Source organism: Sinocyclocheilus grahami, unplaced genomic scaffold (genome assembly GCF_001515645.1).
Source record: "Sinocyclocheilus grahami isolate Dianchi unplaced genomic scaffold, SAMN03320097.WGS_v1.1 scaffold876.1, whole genome shotgun sequence".
NCBI classification, from domain to species: domain Eukaryota; kingdom Metazoa; phylum Chordata; class Actinopteri; order Cypriniformes; family Cyprinidae; genus Sinocyclocheilus; species Sinocyclocheilus grahami.
Window position 1 is genome coordinate 163,933 of NW_015506055.1, and position 20,876 is coordinate 184,808.

Sequence of the window (20,876 nt, forward strand, 5' to 3'; positions counted from 1 at the left end):
TCACTGCTGTGTGTGTGCACTTTGGATGGGATAAATGCAGAGCACTAATTCCGAGTATGGGTCACGTCACTTTCACTGATTTGGTGCTCAAGAAACATTTCATCACTGTTGAAAACAGTTGGGCTGCTTGCTTCTTATTTTTGAGGCAAACATGGTACTCTTTGCAGGACGTTCAAAAGAACAACATTTATTTGCAACAGAAATCTTCCATAATATTGTCTTTACTGTCAATTTTGTTCAATTTAATTCTTCCTTACAGAATACAAAAAAAAAAAAAAAATTACAAAAGATTACAAACTTTTACACAGTAGTGTACATAGAGCTAAACTTGTATAAAATGACCTTAAAAGAGAGATTAAGGCAATGCCCAAATCAAAGTAACCAATTCCCATGAACCCCTTGAATAAAGTTCACAGCTGGGCTTATGCTGGATGAGGGCAAGAACCAAATCCACTGGCCTCTCATGCATCATTACAGTCGGCTGCTGCTGGACTATCTAAAATATCATCCACACGAGCCTTCCACCATAACAAGGCATCACATTTTTCCATCTTCAATGGTGTATTGCCAAAACTGGCAGGCCATTTGTGAAACTCAACAAAAAGTGGCTTTTAAAACAACAGCAGCATGACTTGCACTGCAGCAGGGAGCAATGCTCGACACAAGCCCATATATTTAAAAACCGAGATGATTTATGACATGCCCACAATGTTTTGGCAAAACCAGATTGTTGCTTTAAGTACAGACAGAGACGGTATTTTCTCTCAAATCCAAACCCACAGGGACTAAATCTCGAGAAAATCGAGCAAGCAACAGCCCCCCGCATGGATCTTCAGCAAAAACATTTACTTTGGAATCTGCACAGAAAGTGAAAAGAAACCCACTGCAGAAGAACAAAGTTAAAGATTTGCATCGATGCAAACCAACATACACGGTTAAAATCCTCATTTGCAGGATGCTAGCATAATCTGCATTGGACTCGTAGCAGTTCTCTCACCATACACCATTTAACTCAAGGCTGCGAGGAGGTGCTCTATGTGAGGTGCTGCAAGATCAGCCGCTGCTTCTCTAGGTTTAGTGGAAGAGTAAACTGAGGAAATGTGGACACCATATTATCCCAGAATTCCATCTGGTGCCGCTGCTGTTCACAGGAGTCTCTGTGCTTGCTGGCTTTTGCGCTCCTCTAGACTGCGGCACACCCACATGGACACGACCTCAGTGTTGCCATCATTATATTGCATGATAAAGGGGTGGTCCTGAAGGGAGGAAAAGGGAAAAAAACACAGAATGAGGCAAATGATTCTTCACTGATACATAACAGCAATATAAATTAGTAATGGAGACTGAACAACAATTATGTTCTTGTTCAAAGACATCAAAATTATACAGTAAGCACATCATTCTGAAACCATAAATCTCACTGTGGTGTGGCATACAAATTAAAAAGACAGATACAGTTTACAGCTTTCAGTTATGTTCATGTCAAGGTGATGCCAACTGATTTTCTTTTCTATATTCAACATTGATAAACAGTAGCAGAATGAGCAGCGTAAATGAGTGTTGATTTTTCTGCTGCAAAGCATCTCAAATACCAACTTGGCATTAAATAGTTCAACTTGCAATTGAAGGACAGTGATCCAAATACAAAATCATTAGCAAGCTGAATTGAAACAAACAACTGTTTCTTAATCTGATGTTCATTTGATGCAGACTGAACACCTTTGATGGTCTTCTCATACCCTTTCACCACTACAGCATCCTCTCTCATTCTTTCCTTCTTTCTCTCTCAATGAGGACAACGCTCTACCATCAATCGTTCTGTCCTCTTAATGGTGAGCTCTGCCTGTGCCACAGTGAGGTTAATCACTCTCAGTGCTGGAGAGGGCAGTCCTGAGGGGCGACTCTACCAGCCACCCATTTCATCAATCACACGGCCTTGCTGCCAGCTTCTCAAGCGGACCTGCTGCAGTCATATGCTTCTTCATGTTGAGCCTGCCTGCTCAGGTGAGGCTCTGACCCCAGCGATAGACAGAGGAGAGAGTTCATCTCATAATTCTTCTCCTATGGGCACTTTTGGCCCAAGTCTGGAATTGGAAATTAAGTCTCTTAAAACCCCTTAACTGTTAACTTAACTGTCAACTGCTTGGCGCTCTTTTCTGTTGTTGTCCTTTTTCTCTATCAAATCTTTTAGTAATCATCATAAATTATATATAATTTGAAAGCCTAGAAGCCCAAGATTCATCCTGTTGAAAACCATTTTGAAATCGGACATTGCATTACCATGGAAATGGTACTTTAAAATATTTTGCCGGTCTCCTCCCCCTTAGTGGGCAGTGTCAAGTGTCATATTACAAAATACATTATGGTCTTTTAGAATCAAACCTTTTTATAATCTTGACAAAAAACATATCATTGGAAAGGTCTGAGTCTCAGAATTCCATATATGGTGGGATAGAAGTAATATTGACAGAGAAATCTAGACATTTGTGACAGAAAATGAACTATGGATGGCACTCGGTGGCTGTTTGTGGTATAACGTCCTAAATAAAATCTCACAGGAACCTCCATTTGTTTTCATATCAACTTCAAATTTGGAACATAACTTATTTAGACACAAGGCTTTAATATTATACCAATTTTAGAGTAAAACATGTTATGTAAAATATTTATTATATATAAAATAAAATAAAATTAATATAGTGCATTTTATTTACAGTAAATACAAACTTCTATAACTTTTTAATACTTTAATTTTTTTTGAAAAGATACCACTTTTGCAATAATCTGCTGTTTTTCTTCTTTAAAAAGAGACCAACCTTAGGTCTGTTCCAAAGTGTTCATAAATTATAACAATTTAAGTTTGGATAGAGCACTTTCATGCCTAGTTTTAAAAATGGGAGGGGGAGGGGGGGGGCGTTTTAAAACACACTTTTTATACTGTCATTGTTATGTTTGTCCATGGACGTCAAATACATGCATCACAACAGAGGTTCAATCGTTTTCATTTCAATTTGGGTGCCCTAAATGCACAACATTTAAGTACAAGTTTAGCATAATTTGTCATTTCCAGTTAAGCTGTAACTTTGCCGATCAATAAATATTCAACAAGACATTCAGAGTCTTCAGAAAGGCGGTCTCCTTGGTAATCAATTATACTAACTTTTCCAAAAAAACTTTATTAAGGACAAAATTGCTCAGGGCTGTGTTTCCCGAAACCTTCTTAACGCTACGTCTTTCATAAGTTATACCTCAAATTGTACCTTGACGTTAATACGTGTTTCCCGAAACGTTCTTAGTTAAGTATACCTTCTGTAAGTCATTCGTTCGTAAGGTTGGTCTGGACCACTCTTAGCTATACCTTACTACTGTTCACAGTTCACTCCACTAGTGGCCACCACTGTGCAAAAAGCTTCTTCACATTTCAGTCGATACGATTGTAATTCAGTGGCAAGAAAAAGTGCAGAACAAAATAAATATGACAATTCTAAAGTTGTAATACACCCAGTGTTCAATTAATTGAAGTGTTTTTATGCAAAGAATAAAACTGTATATTAAAATGGAAAAACTAACAACCATCAGTATAATGACAAAGGCACATCGGCTGGCAAACCATTGGGCAGCACATAATTAGGAGTCTATTTAAAGGGAATGAATGTGATGGGGAGTTTGGTCAAACTATGGCAATGAGACAGCGAATAGTTGTCCTAAATCAAAGACGGCTGCGTCCGTGGAGCCAGTTAGTGTATGTGCACTATTTCATAATAGTGTCAGAATAGCTACCATGTCAAAAGATACAATTCTACAAACATTTCGCCTGCCACGGGAGCAAATTTAGCAGCTTTTACATCTTGTTGGTCCAACTTTGTCGAGACAAACTCGACGGAGCTACCCCCTAAGCCCCGAAATTCAGCTGCTGGTGGTGTACCGACGAAACATGCTACCTATCAAAAACAACAAAAATATATTTGCATCTTTTAAGGGTAAGTTTAGGGTAAGGGTAGGAATGGAAGGGTAGGTTTAGAGTAGGGGTAGGTATGGACATTAAAAAAAGCCTCAAACCACATGAATAAGATGCTGGTAGCACAATCTGATAGGTAGCATTTTTCGCTATCGATTTGTGCTACCTATCTTTTTAATGGAAGGTAGCACAATCTGAACGGGTAACACAAATCGTCAGAACAGCGGCTCTCCGTTTTTATGCTGTGGGGAGTTTTCTGGAGGTGGTTGGGGATGGATATGGGCCGAGTAAGACCTCGGTGTGACGGTGTGTTCACTCGGTCACAAACATCCTGCTCCGTCACGCCACCGATTATATACGTATGCCTTTCGCCAGGCACGAAGTGATGGAGGCACATCAAGGCTTCCATGCCATTGCGGGTGTCCCGTAAGTAACTGGCCTTGTGGATGGGAGTCAGGACACTTATCCCTATTGCCAACCCATCAGCGCTCGACCAGGCCTTCATAATATATATGAACATGATAATATAAATTACCCTTTCAAAAGCAAGCAAAGCCAAACAGCCAGTTAATGTAGCTGGTTAAGGCAGAATACTTTTAGCCGTGAGGTTGCAGGTTCGCACTCTTATACAGTGCTTATACATACATACATACATACATACACACTGGCTGCAATATAACAAAGAGTGAAAAATTTAAGGGGGTCTGAATACTTTCCGTACCCACTGTATATATACTGTATGTGATATCCAAGGTTGCATTTACATTTAGACATTTAGCAGACGCTATTATCCAAAGCGACTTACAAACGAGGACAAATGCTATAATAAGTCTCAGTTAGCTTAACGCAGTACACGTAGCAAGTTTAAAAAAAAAATCATATAATAAATAAAAAGAAAACGGATAGAATAGAAAAAGAACAGAGCAAGCTAGTGTTGGATGGCTTTTTTTGCTTTTGTTAGTCAGAAGTCAGAATTATAATTGTATAATAAATAAAAAGAAAACAAATAGAATACAAAAAGATTAGAGAAGCAAGTGTTAGGTTTTTTTTTAAAGAAAACAAGCAGTTAGTAAATAAATAGAGTGCAAGTCTAAAAGGTGCACGTTTTTTTTTTATAAAGAATAGAATTAGAATAGAGAGTGCTAGAGTTAGAGGGTCAAATAAAGATGGAAGAGATTCTTGAAGATGGTTAAGGACTCAGCTGCTCGAGTTGGGCAGGTCATTCCACCAGGAGGAATGACAATTTTTTGTTTGCAATTTAGATTTTATAAATGCAGTGAGCCCCGATAAATGCAATTTATAATATTTCTAAAGTGCTTCTTTATAATGAACATCGCTTTCTCAATACTTTACCTGCTCTATAACGCAGTGAAGGAGCTCCTGTATATAGTGAACAATTGATTCTCGAGCCATCGATATCAACCTATTCAGCACCACCGCCATGGACAGCACCTGCTAACGTCGCACGTAAGAAGGTTCACCCTAAGCAACATCCTAAGGTATAGTTCGGGGAACACACCTAGGAAAGGTATACCCCTAGTTAAGGTGTACCTTTAGAGTCTTCGTAGCGCGCTAAGAGACACCGTTATCGGAAAACGCAGCCCTGTTTATTGGAAATGATACCACAGCTGTGGGACAGTCATATATAAATCCCTTTCACAAAATATATAGCAAAATGGTTCATTTCAGAATTGAATTTGTTTAGATATTATTTTAAATGTAATATTTTTGTTGTGGATTTTCATATTTCTGGGACATGGGTCAAAATTGTATTATTACATAAGACATTTGAAAAATAACAAAAATAAACGAAGGCATGGTAAAACGTTTTAAATGTGATTTTCATATAATCATTAAAAAAAAACACAGTAGCTGATTCAGAAGCGCCAGATTGTCATAGCAAAGTCAGAATTACCTCCTCTCCCAGGTTCACGAAACGGTCGTCAATAAAATGCATTGCTGTTCTGTTGTAAGTAATCTTAAAGATTCCTAAATGCATCTACTTTCGGAAGGCCAAATAAAGTGCTTTTGCTTTCGCCTAGAAACACTAATATTTTTAATCCGTTTTTATTTTACATTTAATTTTAAAGTTTTAGTAATTTTTTTGTATTAATTTAAGTTATTTTAGTACATAAAAAGTACATAAATGTAAACTATATAAAAAATTTTTTTTAATATATATATATTTCATTATTTTACATGTATATGCTATTATATTTTTTAAGCTAACAGTTATTTCTTTCAGGTCATGACAAAAAATTGCTTTATTTAGCTATAATAAGCATGTATCTAGCAGAAAGTAAATTGATGTGCAGGTCTGCTAACTAATGCAAACATTAGTTTAGGATGCATACATTAGGATGCATCTCTGCCGACCTGAAATAAATCAGAGCTTAGATGGTCACCTGCTCGTTTGGCTGTGCTGAGACGGATCACATGCACACAAACCACACCACCTGTGTGTCCCTCTGTTGGGTGTGCGTGTGTGTGTGTGTGTGTGTGTGTGTGCGGGAGCATGCCAGAAACAGGACCTCCATTAATTAACCCACCTACTGTTAACTTAGCACACTTGCAGAGTGGAGAGACCATATAAATACCCAGTTAGGTCATTATCGTCTCCCGGCTTTACCTTTCCAACACGTGAACAAAAAAATAAATAAATGGGAAAATCTCATTTAAAAGTGTGGCTACATTAATCACAGCCCCATATCAAAGTGTGATAATCACCTGAATTCTCTATTAAAGTAAAACTGCCAAACCCAGGGGAAATCTCACCTCTCTCTTTAATTGTTTTGAGTCTGTTAAAGGCTTTTAAATCTAAGATTAATTTATGCAATTTTAAATAACTACATATGATTAATAAGCTTGAAAATTAAAAGGAGTCCAAAGCAATTATAACAAGTGGTTGGTCATCACCTCATTAGAATGTGTTGGCGAACAGCGACAGCTCTGCGTAATGCGTGTCCTTTTGTGTGTGTGCATGCACAAGGCCGATATTGAAGCCGAGAGAAAACACGAGAGAGAAACAGACTAAGGAAGGCGAAGAAGTCAGAGTAATAACTAGGTCTTTTCAGATTTGCATACTAACGACCTGCTCCCACTGGACACAGGACGATGAATATGAGCTCTTGGATAATGTTAAGATTTCATAAATGCTGATCTTTTAATTCAGCAGGCACCATGGGACAGACCATCTATCTGGATTAAAAAGCTACAGGGTAAGACTACTTCAATTATTGTTAAGATAACACTACGTCTGTGAGTGAGACGGGAGGGTTGACTGCCACCTATGAAACAAACATGTCAACAACGGCCAGTCATTTCTCAGATAGATCTCCAAAACAGGTCTGTGTTTCAAACTCAATGTTTTCAGAAAACTGAATACACAATGTTGCTTGACTCTAGTAAAACATGCAGCTTATAACTCTATGATTTAAATCAGCATTGGTAAAGAAGTTAAAAACTACTTTTGAAATACCGGGGGCGAGTTAAAAAAATAATTAATTAATACTTTTATTTAGCAAGGATGCATTAAATTGATGCAAAGGTGACAGTAAAGACATTTATAATAAATACAAAAAATATATATTCATAAAGTAATTCTGAAAAAAAAGTATCACGATTTTCACAAAAACATTAGGCAGCACAACTGTTAATAAGAAGAAATGTTTCTTGAGCACCAAATCAGCAAATTAGAATGAGTTCTTGGTGAGCATAAGAGCTTGCTTTCAAAAACATTAAAACATCTTACCGAACACAAACGTTTGAATGATCGTGTATATATTATCGATTTAGTCAGCAGATTCCTTCCATTAATCATTAATGTAACTGGATTACATGAATGTAAACTGGAATCATTAAGAGGAATCGGAGGAGAAACCATTACATTCTTTAAAAATTCCCATTTGTAATATTTCTTTATAAAGACAACCGCATATAAAGTGACTTTTATCAAACTCTAATAACTGCCCAAGCTAAATTAAAATAAAATCGATTGATTTATTCTGACGATCTGATCTCTAACATTTGACCAAGTCTTTGTGGCAAAGAGAGTCCGGCAGCTTTGAAGACCCCCATTCTCAGAGGGGTGGGCGAGAGGCAGGGAAGGCAGACAGACACAGTGTCAGAGAGCTAAAAGGTAGGATTACCCTCGGGGGAGTTCTAGAAGCTCCTCAGCGTGCTAATGTGTAAACAAGTCATCAGAGCGGTGTCAGAGGGCTTTCAAAGCCTGTTCTCATCCGAATCCCCACGGCACGGGCCACTGGCATTCAGCGAGACTGTGTGTCTTTTTAAAGGCCGCTCCCATGGGTCTTAAAACACATGAACGTAAGCAATCGCTCCTTAGCTCATCAGCCCACACAATCAGGAAACATGGGGGTAGCTACAGGAGCACTGTGACAGATTCGGCGGGCTAGTGGGACTCTTTCAGCTTTTTGTCCCTGGCTGAGGCTCATATCTGCTGCAGCTGAGCCCCCTGGACAGCCCGCAGGGAAAGGGGGGATAGCAAAGGCCAGGAGGGGACAAAAGGTGCTAAAAGGTTGAGTGACAATGAGAGAGAAAGATGTCAATCACTGCACTGTGACTAACTAAAACTAACGTATATACGGTTTTTCTGATCTTAAAGTGCCCCTATTATGGATTTTAGAAAATTACCTTTCATGCAGTGTGTAACACAGCTTTAAGTGAATGAAAACATCCTGCAAAATTTTAAATCTGAAAGTGCACCTTGTATTAAGATATTGTCTCTCAAAAGAAAGAGTCGACTCTGAATCATTGAAACGAGTCATTTTTAAAACGAATCCCAAGCCGTTTCATATTGACGTCAGGCATTACAGGTATGATAAAATGAAAACGAGACCAATCGGACCAATCACCGCAGATTAGCATCACACAAAGAAGGGGTTTGGAAAAATGAATCATTGAGCGAATCGTTTGGGAGTCGTTGAGCAAGTAAGGTAAAAATAAATGCATATTATAAGACAATGAAAGTGTAATGCCTACAAAAACGGCTGGTAGAGACTACAACGAGTTACTTCCCGGGTTCGTGACATCATAAACCCAGATAAACCCCGCCCCCCGGGAAAAGGCAGCAAAGGGGGGCGAGGCCATGCGGCGCTGCTTTAGAGAAGAGGAAGAGAAAACTAGAAGTGCACGTAAAAATCTATTCATATATGAATCGCGATTCTGTCTTCTAACGATTCTAATAGATTCACAAGTTTCAAAATCAATGTTCTAAAGCAGCGGTTCTTAATACTGTTCCTTGCGTCCCCTGCTCTGCATCTCTCTCTCATTCAGCTCAGCTCCAGCAATGAACTGCTACAATTATACACTTATTTTCACATAGCTATGAGAAGCGTTAAACATGGACGCGTGTGCAGTTGCTGTATTGTATTAAAGCTTTAATCAGGATAAAACCGTATATTAAAAGCTAACATAAGCAGTAGCATTTACAAATAACAGCTTATCTAAAAGTATGAGACCACAACAAACAAAAAAACATAGGCCAAGCATTAAAAGCCGTGCCCAAAGCTGAATTACCAGCAGTCATTACTCCAGTCTTCAGTGACACATGAGCTTCAGAAATAATATTAATATGCTGATTTGGTGCTCAAGAAACATCATTATTATTATCCATGTTAAAATGTTGGACTTTTTTTTCAAAATAACAGCATTTATTTTTAATATAAATCTTTTGTAAAATTATAAATGTCACTTAATCTGTTTAATGCATCCCTGATAGATAAATAAACACATTTTGAAAAAAAAAACCATCTGACTCAAAAATTTGCAGTGTATTACATCAGTCAAAAAAGACAAAGTATGTGTTTTAATAATAGTGCAATAGCCAGACATCTGATATTAGAGGATAAAGAAAAATTTTCATTTGTTCACAGAGCGATGAGTTAAATGCTAAGCATCATTGAAAGTGGAGACTGTCTGTCTATCACTCTCCTGATAGAGTTTAACTCGACAGTGAGTGAGCAAACACTGAAGTACAGGTATCACACTCATGCTCTCTGCATTAGCAGTCAGATCTCTGTGGACTGCATTGTCCGTGGTCTGAGAAAATCCAGCTGCTGTGCTGACAGCTTTTAAAGGCTCTGAGTGACACTTCTGTGACAGTGTAAGCCGACATGCAACCTAGTCAGCCCAGCCACTGGAGGAATTTGAGTTGTTCCAACTGGCACAGAAATAGAATTAACACCACATCTACACCGGACGCGACACAATACAGTAGAACCCATTATAATCAGTGATGCTGTCTACAGTGGATGTGGCGTGACACAACATGACAAATCCCTGACAGTAAACCGATGCTTTGTTCTATTCATGACATACTGACTCAAAGTTCAAATGATCTGCAACGGTTGCTTTGTTGTGTCCAGTGTAGACAGCCTCAAGTGGTGTTGTTGCAACATTTTTAAACATAGTTTTTGAGTTAGAAAGCATTAGAGCTAGCGGTTGAAAAAAATTACAATTAATGTTTTAATTATGTTTACATAAATATATATATATATATCACTACAGGGTGATGTGGAGGAGACGAATTGTTGAATAAAGTCGCTATTTTTTCTTTTCTTGCACACAAAAAGTATTCTGGTAGCTTCGTATAATTGCAGTTGAACCACTAAGGTCACATGGATTATTTTACCGATCTCCTTGCTACGTCTCTGGACTTGGGAACATTTCAGTTGCGTTGCTGTCTATGGAGGGTCAGACAGCTCTCAGATTCCATCAAAAATATCTTAAATTGTGTTCCGAAGATGAACGAAGGTCTTATGGGTTTGAAACGACATGAGGGTGAGTAATTAATGAGAGAATTTTCATTTTTGGGTGAACTAAGCATGTGAATTCTTTCTAAATTCAGAGAGCTATGAAATGCATCTGAAATTAATCTGATCCCATTGACCAGACATTTTTTACATTAAAAGCTTGTTTCAGCCTTTAATTAAACTCTGGCTGACGATCTCAAAAAAGTTTACATCTGTGAAAATTCCCTTCATGAAACTGATGACATTGTATTGTCCCTTTTATACCTCAAATGGCACTTTTCCACTGCATGGTACGGCACGATACGGCTCGGTACGGTTCACTTTTTGGGGGTTTTCCACTGGGTACAGTACCTGGTACTTTTTTTAGTACCACCTCGGTTGGGGTTCCAAGTGAACCGTACGGTTTCCAAAACATGATGTGTAAACTCTGCTGATCACAGATTGGCCGGAGAGAATCGTCACTATCTGCGTCGCTGAACTTGCGACACAAACATAAAAGAACCGCTAGATTTAAATCAGCACAGCCAGCGAAGGATCGAACGCAACCGTTTTGAACGAGCGCATCTTTTTTTAACAACCAAAAAGTTTTGTTGTCTGTTGCGGAAGAACAGACGTTCCTCTCGTTGATAGCAGAGGAGCGGATCCAGCGAGAGATTGATGGGGATACGCGGAATGAAAAAGTTTATTTTAGGAGTCGTGGTAGTAGAGGCAGCACAACTATAACGACATGTGAATAATCCCGCCCACTCTAAAGCGCTACTGAACTGCAGTGGAAACGCGAACCGTGCCAAGCCGAACCGTGCCGTACTGAGCCGTGCCGAGCCGAGTCGTACCACGCAGTGGAAAAGCGCCAAAAGAGCAGGCAAAAGCACGCACATCGATCTCAACTGGGTGCTCGACTAAGAAACAAGTGGAAAATGTTTTTAAATGTAAAGTCGGCAACACCAAAGCTCCAAAAGTATCAAATTTATTTTAAAAGAAATGTTGCATAGCGTGTGTGATGTTTTGAGCACGCAGGCTCTTCATCAGACAAATGAACAACACTGATGTTACCAATCTTTATAGGCCTACCTCCAGGTGATCAAAGGTCACATGACCGTACAATATTATCATGATAATAATAATAATACCAAAACAATGACATATCAACCAAGGAGAAAAAAAAGTAAACAAACAAAACAAAACATATGAAGCTATGCAAAATACAATACAAATCTCAATGTATTGTTCAATAACATTAATTGATACCTGCCTACGTACATAAATTCAACTAATAACCACAAAACATTATATATAAATAGACATCTTGTGTTTAAAGAAATGGACGAATATCAAAGTCCTCATTTAATCCTCTAGGGGTTATACATAGTACATAGGCATTGAGGTAGATAAGTGTCGCGTAGGTGATATCAACAAATTGCTTTTACAGCATGAGGCCTTCTGGATTTATACACTAACCACATTGTCCCCTAGAGGATTAAATGAGGACTTTGATATTCATCCATTTCTTTAAACACAAGATATCTATTATATACAGTATTATAAATGTTTTGTGGTTATTAGTTGAATTTTTTCCCCCTTTTATATCTCCTAATGGGAGAAGCCTCAAGAAGTGTTTAGATTACCAAAAACATTCAAATGTATATTTTAACGTTTAACGCCTCACAATGCTCAAGCACCTTTTTATCCGATAGCAACTAATAGTCATGTGCCCTTCACAAACACACATAGCATCCTGCTGCTTTTTTGTCCTTCCTCGGCTGCATCCACATCAGAGGACTCAAAGGTTACACAACACTTAAAAAAATGTAAACCAATAGCCTGATGGTCATAAAAGTAACTTACTTGCATGGTGCAGATTAGTGGAGTATGTAACACAGGACAGATTCAGTTTTCAAACAAAATCCAGACGAAACAAAAAGGTCAAGGTTTTACCCAAACCCTTACACAGAGTCCCGACAAAAGCCTTCCTACCATTGAATATACCCATTCACTTACTCCATCCATGGAATAATTGGCATTTCATGTTCTAATCCTCTTGAAGGCTGATTTGGACTTAAAGGGGTCATATGATGCTTTTTTAAAGATCATTATTTTGTGTATTTGGTGTAACAGAATATGTTGACATGTTTTAATGTTCAAAAAACACATCCTTCTTTCTTTGCGTGCACATTTGGGCGGCATTATGCTAATATTTCCACATAGTGAGGTAGATATGTGGGGGCGTGTTAGAACGAGCCGTTTTAGGGGGGTGTGGCAGAGTCTTAACTTTGATAAAGAATATCTCTTTTGTTTTGAGACTTTAGTCTTTGCAACTTCAGGGATCTTATCTATGCACAATCAGCTTGTAACACTCCAAAGAGAAAGGAAAACTTGAAATCGCATCATATGTAAATGTGAAAGAGTGGAAAAGAGACTCACCATAAGATTATTTGGAGCTGGTCTTTCTTTGGGTTGCTTCCTCATACTGTGGGAACAAAAGCAGAAGAGGTCATTGTGTGTGATTCCACGTATAGTAATGAATTATCCTCTGTTAATTCAAAAGGATGAACGCAAAAGAAGCATGTCAGAACTCCTTAAGGTATGATTGAGGAGGACAAACCTTGACTTTTTTGCTTTTGTTAATTGTATAATAAATAAAAAGAAAACAAATAGATAGAATACAAAAAGAATAGAGAAGCTAGTGTTAGTTTTTTTTTTAAAAAGAAAACAAGCAGTTAGTAAATGAATAGAGTTAAAGTTTAAAAGGGGCAAGTTTTTTTTTACAGTAATAGTGTTTTTCATCAAATATTGGCCAATTTATCTGTCAATGTATTGAAAGTATGACTCTCATAATAACACTAGACAGCAAGGATTTAATCTTTATATAGGCTTTTAAAGGTCTGATATAAAATATACTTTTAATACTCATTTTATCTTCCCCCCTTCAATACTCGTAACATTAGACAGGGTTTTTGTCCACAAAACTATTTCGATTTTTATTCAACTTCATTCTGACCTTTTAAATGGATTAGAATTAAATGGGCCAATTTTTGCTGCTGTGCTTTTAAAGGGTTAGTTCACCCAAAAATGTGTCAAATTCTGTCATTAATTACTCACCCGTGTGTTGTTCGAAACCCGTAAGAGCTTCGTTCATCTTCGGAACACAATTGAAGATATTTTTGATGAAATTGAAAGTGAAAGATTTCATAAAAAATATCTTAAATTGAGCTCTCAGATTTCATCAAAAATATCTTCAATTGTGTTCCGAAGATGAACGAAGGTCTTACGGGTTTGGAACAACACGAGGGTGAGTAATTAATGACAGAATTTTCATTTTTGGGTGAACTAACCCTTTAAAAGCACAGCAGCAAAAATTGGCCCATTTAATTCTGATCCATTTAAAAGGTCAGAATGTCAGGAAAAGTCAGGAAATCGAAATAGTTTTGTGCACAAAAACCCTGTCTAATGTTACGAGTCTATGCATGTACAATAAGTGTTCAATATATTTTGCACTGCACATCTCCTTCAATACCAACCTCTTAAGACAAGTTCACAAAACAATCCATGTTGAAATGTGCCACTGAAACTGTTAAGGTCAGACTGAAGTGATCAGGGACCTTGTGAAAAATAAACTTTAGTCACTCTGTTTGAAAGCATATCAAAGGACTTTATAGCAGCAGGTGCTGCACACAGTCAGCCAGAAACAGCACAAGATTTGACAAATTCAGGGTTCCCAGTCTTTAATGAACACCAGATGCAAGGACCTTTTCAAGTACCTGCCATCCAGTGTACATGGTGTACCTGAAGGCCCTTATAACACATCAAGTGTAATATTGAATATGTGAACATGCAAGCTCAGTATAGCAATCTTAATGCTTACAATTTGTCAAGATTTTCTGGGGTTGTTGTGCAATAGCCTACACAAGACTGAATCGGAATCGGAATTTGAAATCATGACTCACTGACTTTTGTGCCGCCTGTCTGACCTCACACAGTTTTTACTATCAAATAAAAAGTCATGTCTTCTGTCAGTGTGCATCTCACGTCGCCTGTGTAATATTGATACGTTGGTGAAGAACACTGGGTTTTCTGAGTTCATTTATCATGAATCGCAAACTCTTCATTAGGTGAATATACATATAGTCTGTAACAGTTTTTAACACCAGGCATCAAACACTTGCTGACTTTTTAAATAGTTAGAAATAAAACTGGACATCAAACACTAAATGACTCGGGATCACACACTACCAGACTTTCAAGTTGTTAAGAACACAACAAACTCAAACTCATGCCTTGTTGCTAAAAGATGTGACAATTGAAAACGAGGTGTTCTAAAATCAGCTCACAATATCAAACATGTTTTATTTTCTTCAGGCCGGATGGCCTCAAAGTCTGAAGCTAAAATAATGGAGTCTGTGACCATCATACAAGACATAGAAGTCGGCAAATGTCATGTAGTGTATTCCAACCTTCAGTTGAAGTACTAAAATAACTCGAACTAATAAATATGTATAAAAGAATAAATACTAAAAATGACAACAAAATAACTAAGCGAAACAAAATATAAAAATAAAATCTAATTCAAAATCTTACCAAAAGCTATAATAGTATATTAATGATGCTAAAATAACACTGGTCTGTATTACAACACTCACTTCAGTACCTGGGCCACAGACTGCTGATTGTCAGATGTCATCCAAGTTTGTGGGTTTTCCAGCTGACAGAGCATTCAATTACTTTCCAGTTCTTGAATCCGTGTCCGGAAATACTTTCAAGAGCATGTAAACCCTACAAATGGTCCCTCATTTTGCTCATATAATTCGTTTTTTGGGACTATCTCTACATTACTTCACTGTGACTATGCAGGTCACATGTCTGCTCACTGAATAAGCATAATTAACATGTAAATCACATTACATGTTCCTGCATTTAGGTTTCTGATATCAGCAATCCTAGAATAAGAGAACAAGCCGATTTGTAGTTTAGTGTCAATACAATAAAGAGGAAGTTTACAGTATGTTTTCTTAGTATTATGAGCAATCCATAAATCCCATATTTCTTAATAAATGCAGATTATGCATCCAGTATATCTTCTACACCATCTTTATCATTGCAATGTTGAGGTTAATATAACTGCATCTCAAAGTGATAAAGGGAGAGGTAAGTAATTATCAATTCTCCTTGGCGCAGATCACACCTAAGTGCAAGTAAATTAGTCAAGCTGACCCAGATAAGAAATGGGAGGGATTATAGGGACAGAGCGGCCTACAGAGGGGCCCATTTGGACCATGATGAATGACACACACACTCAGAGCAGGCTAATAATAGAAGAGGATGTTAGAGGAGCAGTGCCAGGCAGGGGTGGCACTAGTGAGCCAGGTGACCTGTTTGTGTAAATAAAGTGTGTTGCAGGTAAACATCAGCTGCTAAACAAATCCCAAAACATCTGGCTTCACCCACCATGCCCTCAGGCAAAAGAGGTTGGTGGGGAATTCTGGTTTCTTGGGGCATGACCTGTGGAAGGCAATTTTGAGTGCGGTTGTGTTTGAGAAAGCAAGGTCAGCAAACCAGGGACAGATGTTGGGTAAATATTTACTGTTGTGTATAGCTAGTCTAACTACTGTACTGTCTGGTGTGTAGACCCAGGAAAGGCTATTGTGTGTTAGGCCACTACATGTTACATGCTTTACACACAACTTAAGAGATTTTTTAAATGTTTTTGAAAGAAAGGCAAGGCTGCAATTATTAGATCAAAAATACAGTGAAACAGTAATATTGTGAAACTTAAATAACTCTTCTATTTTAATATATTTTAATGAGGCCAAGCTGAATTTTAAAACCATTACTCTAGTCTTCAGTGTCACATGATTCTTTGGAAATCATTCTTGTATGCTGACTTGGTGCTCAAGAAACATTTCTTATTATCAATGCTGCAGCCAGTTGTGCTGCTTATTATTTGCGTTAAAACTGTGATACATATATTATTTGTAAGATTCTTTGATGAGTAGAAAGTCCAGTATATACATAAACACACACAAACATATTTAGACATACAAAGGTTTCAAAGTGGGGGTTTGAACAATAAATCCTTATAATTTCTTGGCATAAATGCATAAAGTAACTTTCAGCTATCACTTTATTACATAATTTTCACAATCAGACATTTGGCAGCTTTGATTAGCTCCAGTATTTTTCATGTTCTAAATGCATTCAATTTTTTTTTTTTTTTAATAAAATGTTTTTATAGTTTGTGTTGTGGGTTATCATTACAATATTATAAGGATTTATTTATTTATGAGAGGTAGAAGAGAAGAAACAGGTGTTCAGTTGGTACTGGAAACACTCACCATTGTGTAATGAAGTGGACAAATTTCTCACTGAACTGACCAATTGGAAGCACCGGAGGATCCTAAAAAATAAACATAATAAACACATTATCAAAATTATTATTTACAAATATATCCACAACAGAATTTTAAAAAATGTAGTTTTTGTGTGGCCTTGACTAGTTTGCAGAAGGGTTACAGTCCATAATGAGGTATTTCATGTGCGGACATTCAAAAGCAGCCGTGTATATTAAATTTTCGAAGCACCTGAACCCCTCTTTTGTTGGACAGTGGACGATTGCTGATGCACAGAACATAGGACAAACACTCACAGACAAAAAGCGTACACTCTCAGAGCAAGACAGCCATTCATGTGCTCATAAGGCAGAAGGGCATACAGTTGACAAGAACATTTAGTTACGACCTCAACCTCCAAATAATGTTAACAGGGTAAGGAAATTAAATCAGATACTTCTAAAGAACAGACACATTGAAAGCAAATGGAACAAGTGAAATAAAGTCAAATTCCAGATCTATTTCTAACTGCGTAATTGTTGCTTTCTTGCATGTATTCAGACACCTCCGAGATCAAACTGAGATATCTTTGGTGTAATATAACTTTCTGGAAATTGGAGCCCCTGTTTGATCTAAGACTAGAGAAGAAAGGAAAAAAATGTGGCCCGTTTCAGAGAAAAGATTATTTGCATTACAACCATAACCATAATTTGTATTAACATGACCTCGGGGGAAAGAATTGATGACATCAACATGTTACACAGACACAAAAGCCTTGGTGTTAAAGACAGAATTGAGATTCAAGGTGTTTAGGAAGGACTGATGTATTGGAAGGGAAAGTGAATAGATTTTCTTTTAGGAAATGTCTGTTTGTGAGGGACAAAGAGAAGAAGAAACTGCTTTAACAGCCAGTACGAATTAAATTAAACATTTTTTGCACAATACAAGCAATCTTGTTGCAGTTTGAAAACACACACATACACATGGATAGCAGGATGACAAAGTAATGATCTGATCCGAGGTTATGAGGGGACTAAAAAGGTTGCGCATGCAACAAAAAAAACTAAAATCGAGTTGCTATTGGAGACTTTAGAAATAATGCCTGCCTGAATAACTCATTGGAAGAAACATTATTTTTAAGTCTCATTCACAAAACTGTCTCAAACTCACTCAAGAGTTAGTGGTTTGAATCACATTCACTCCTTCCTGATTCGGGAGTTCATAACTGAAGTCATTTATCAGTTACATTTTTCAAAAAGAAAAATTGTTAGTGTGATGTATATTTTAGGTTCATGAGACTTACATTTCTAGCGTATTCATGTACAACAACATGTAATTAAATATAAACGTCATTTCAACATTTGGTATTCTGAATTTTTTTTTTTATTTAAATAAAATAATTAAAAAATATATATCATAGGTTATTTTTTAACATATGCGGTTCAATTGTCAAGTTGAATCAACTGTAATGGAACATTTTCAAGCCCACATGTTTAAACTACAATCAACATTTATTTTCCCCAAACAGACAGAAATATTCCTTCAAGACAGAATGATACTTAAATGGCACAAGCACAAACACAATCAAGACAAAACTGGAACTTATTTATCCTAAATTCAACTAGAAAAACACATGATTTAACTGTTTATAATATAAATCCCTGTGTGGTCTATATAATGCACTAAAAACATCCCTTCAGTGTCTGAGAAATTCTGTAATTTGTGACCAAGGACCACAAAACCGGTCCTACATAAGGGTAAATTTTTTGAAATTGAGATGTATACATAATCTGGAAGCTGAATAAATAAGCTTTCCATTTATGTGTGGTTTGTTAGGATAGGACAATATTTGGCTGAGATACAACTATTTGAAAATCTGGAATCTGAGGGTGCAAAAAAAAAAAAAAAACGAAGATTTTTCAAAAATTACGTTTTGATATATTTACGGTAGGAAATTTACAAAATATCTTCATGGAACATGCTCTTTACTTAATATCCTAATGATTTTGGGCATAAAAGAAAAATCGATAATTTTGACCCATACAATGTTTTTTTGGCTATTGCTAAAAATATACCCAAGTGACTTAAGACTGGTTTTGTGCTCCAGGGTCACATTTATCAGCTAAAAAGGCATTTGTCTCCTAAATGTTTCTTTTTATAAGCCATCGTCTCACTAGTAATTTTTTTGTGTATGAAGCCCTGATTTTCTGAGATCTAGAGAGTTTGAAACACACCTATTCCAATGAACATAGCCAGAGGTGCACTAGTGCCGCTATACATCATTACACAGCCTGGAGGCCACAGTACACATACATGTCCCAAGTCTGGACCAAAAAAAACTAATTCAGAGCAACACTCATAACCCACCTGTAAATACAGCGAGATGCACACAGCCTCACACACGTACACAAACAGATGCATGTACACTTGAGGATGCACAAACACCTTAATTTGGGGGTCTTTGATGTGGCGGCTGCATGATGAGGATGATGATGAAAGCACTGTTATATTATGCAGCTTGCTGCCATTATCCAACACTACAAACAGAGCCAGACCATGGCCCGTCTTCCTCCACAATACCAGCAGTAAATATACATGTAATTGCCCAGCTGCAATTATCAGGTAAAATTAGATCAGTAATTACAGAGGTGAATTTAAGCCGAGTCTTATTAGAAGCATCAGTGCTGTTTCAATACACGACTGGAGAGGGACAATTAAAGACGGGCTGCCGTGCAGATGGACAAGTGTGCAGTTCTGAAAAAAGAGTGCGCTGGCAACAGCTATTAGACACCAAGTAGAGCTGGACCTGATCGAGGGATTTGGAGAGAAATAAAAGAGGTGAAAGAAAACAAGAGGACAAAAAAAAAAAAAACTTTCGTGCTTCACCTCATTTAGCCGTTTATTCACCCTGCGAGGTTGATAATTTATACCGGGGTCACCATGGAAACCAGCCATACACATTCACACACAATGCCCTTCAAACAAGCTAGACTGTCATTACCGACATCCTCTCGAAGTCAGATTATTAAAGCGACCTGTGACCTTCCTGAATTTCTCCCATATACTTCATGACACTTATTTGTTTTTTTAGTGGCTTTTCATAATTTCCAATGGTAAGCTCATGTTCGTCATTACCGATGGTAATCTCACCATGGCCTACAGGTTTAAACAAAGTGCTAAGGAGACTGATGCAAATTTGGGGATTGTTTGAGTTTAGAGTAAACTCTCAAACCTCCTTAGGGGCCATTCACACAGAACGCGTTTTTACTTTTAAAACTGTGAGACGCAGGTAGTGGAATGGGGAAAAAATGCAAAGTCTTGAGACGAGTTTCTTGTAGCGACGATAGCCAGAGATATCGCCTGTGGCTGATGCCTTTGATGATAAATGTGTATTTGGTATAACAGAATGTTGACATGCTTTAATGTAAAAAAAAAAAACACATTATTTTTCAAATACTGTACATTATTGTAGGTCCTCTATGCCCCGCCTCTCTCAAACACGTCGTTTTCAACAAAGCCCCCTCCTTTGACAAGCGCAGTCTGCTCTGATTGGCCGAACACCACAAGCACACGTCAGAAATGTAACACCCCTTACCATAATCGCGAGCGTCATCTTTCAAAGTAAATATCAAGACAGTTAATAATGTTGTTAGTTTTACCATCAGTTCAACCCGAAAGGGCAACAGAGTCGCGTGACAGACACAGTGATGATGCAGCACACAAGCCGCGGGGTTAAGACAGCTGACGTGCAATGATTTCTGACAGGCAGTTCACTCTCCTGTGATGTGACCCTGTTCCCCTCACACACACACACACACACAC

At 37.6% G+C, this 20,876-nt stretch overlaps 1 protein-coding gene across 1 annotated transcript in view; it reads right to left on the reverse strand.

Annotated features, from left to right (window-relative positions):
- Positions 1-294: 294 nt before the first annotated feature.
- map2k5 (mitogen-activated protein kinase kinase 5) overlaps positions 295-20,876 on the reverse strand; it is a 50,975-nt gene continuing 30,393 nt past the window's right edge. The window contains 3 exon segments of the mRNA XM_016248365.1: positions 295-1,256; positions 13,153-13,198; positions 17,061-17,122. Coding sequence (XP_016103851.1) covers positions 1,146-1,256; positions 13,153-13,198; positions 17,061-17,122 — 219 coding nt within the window. The 3' untranslated portion in view covers positions 295-1,145.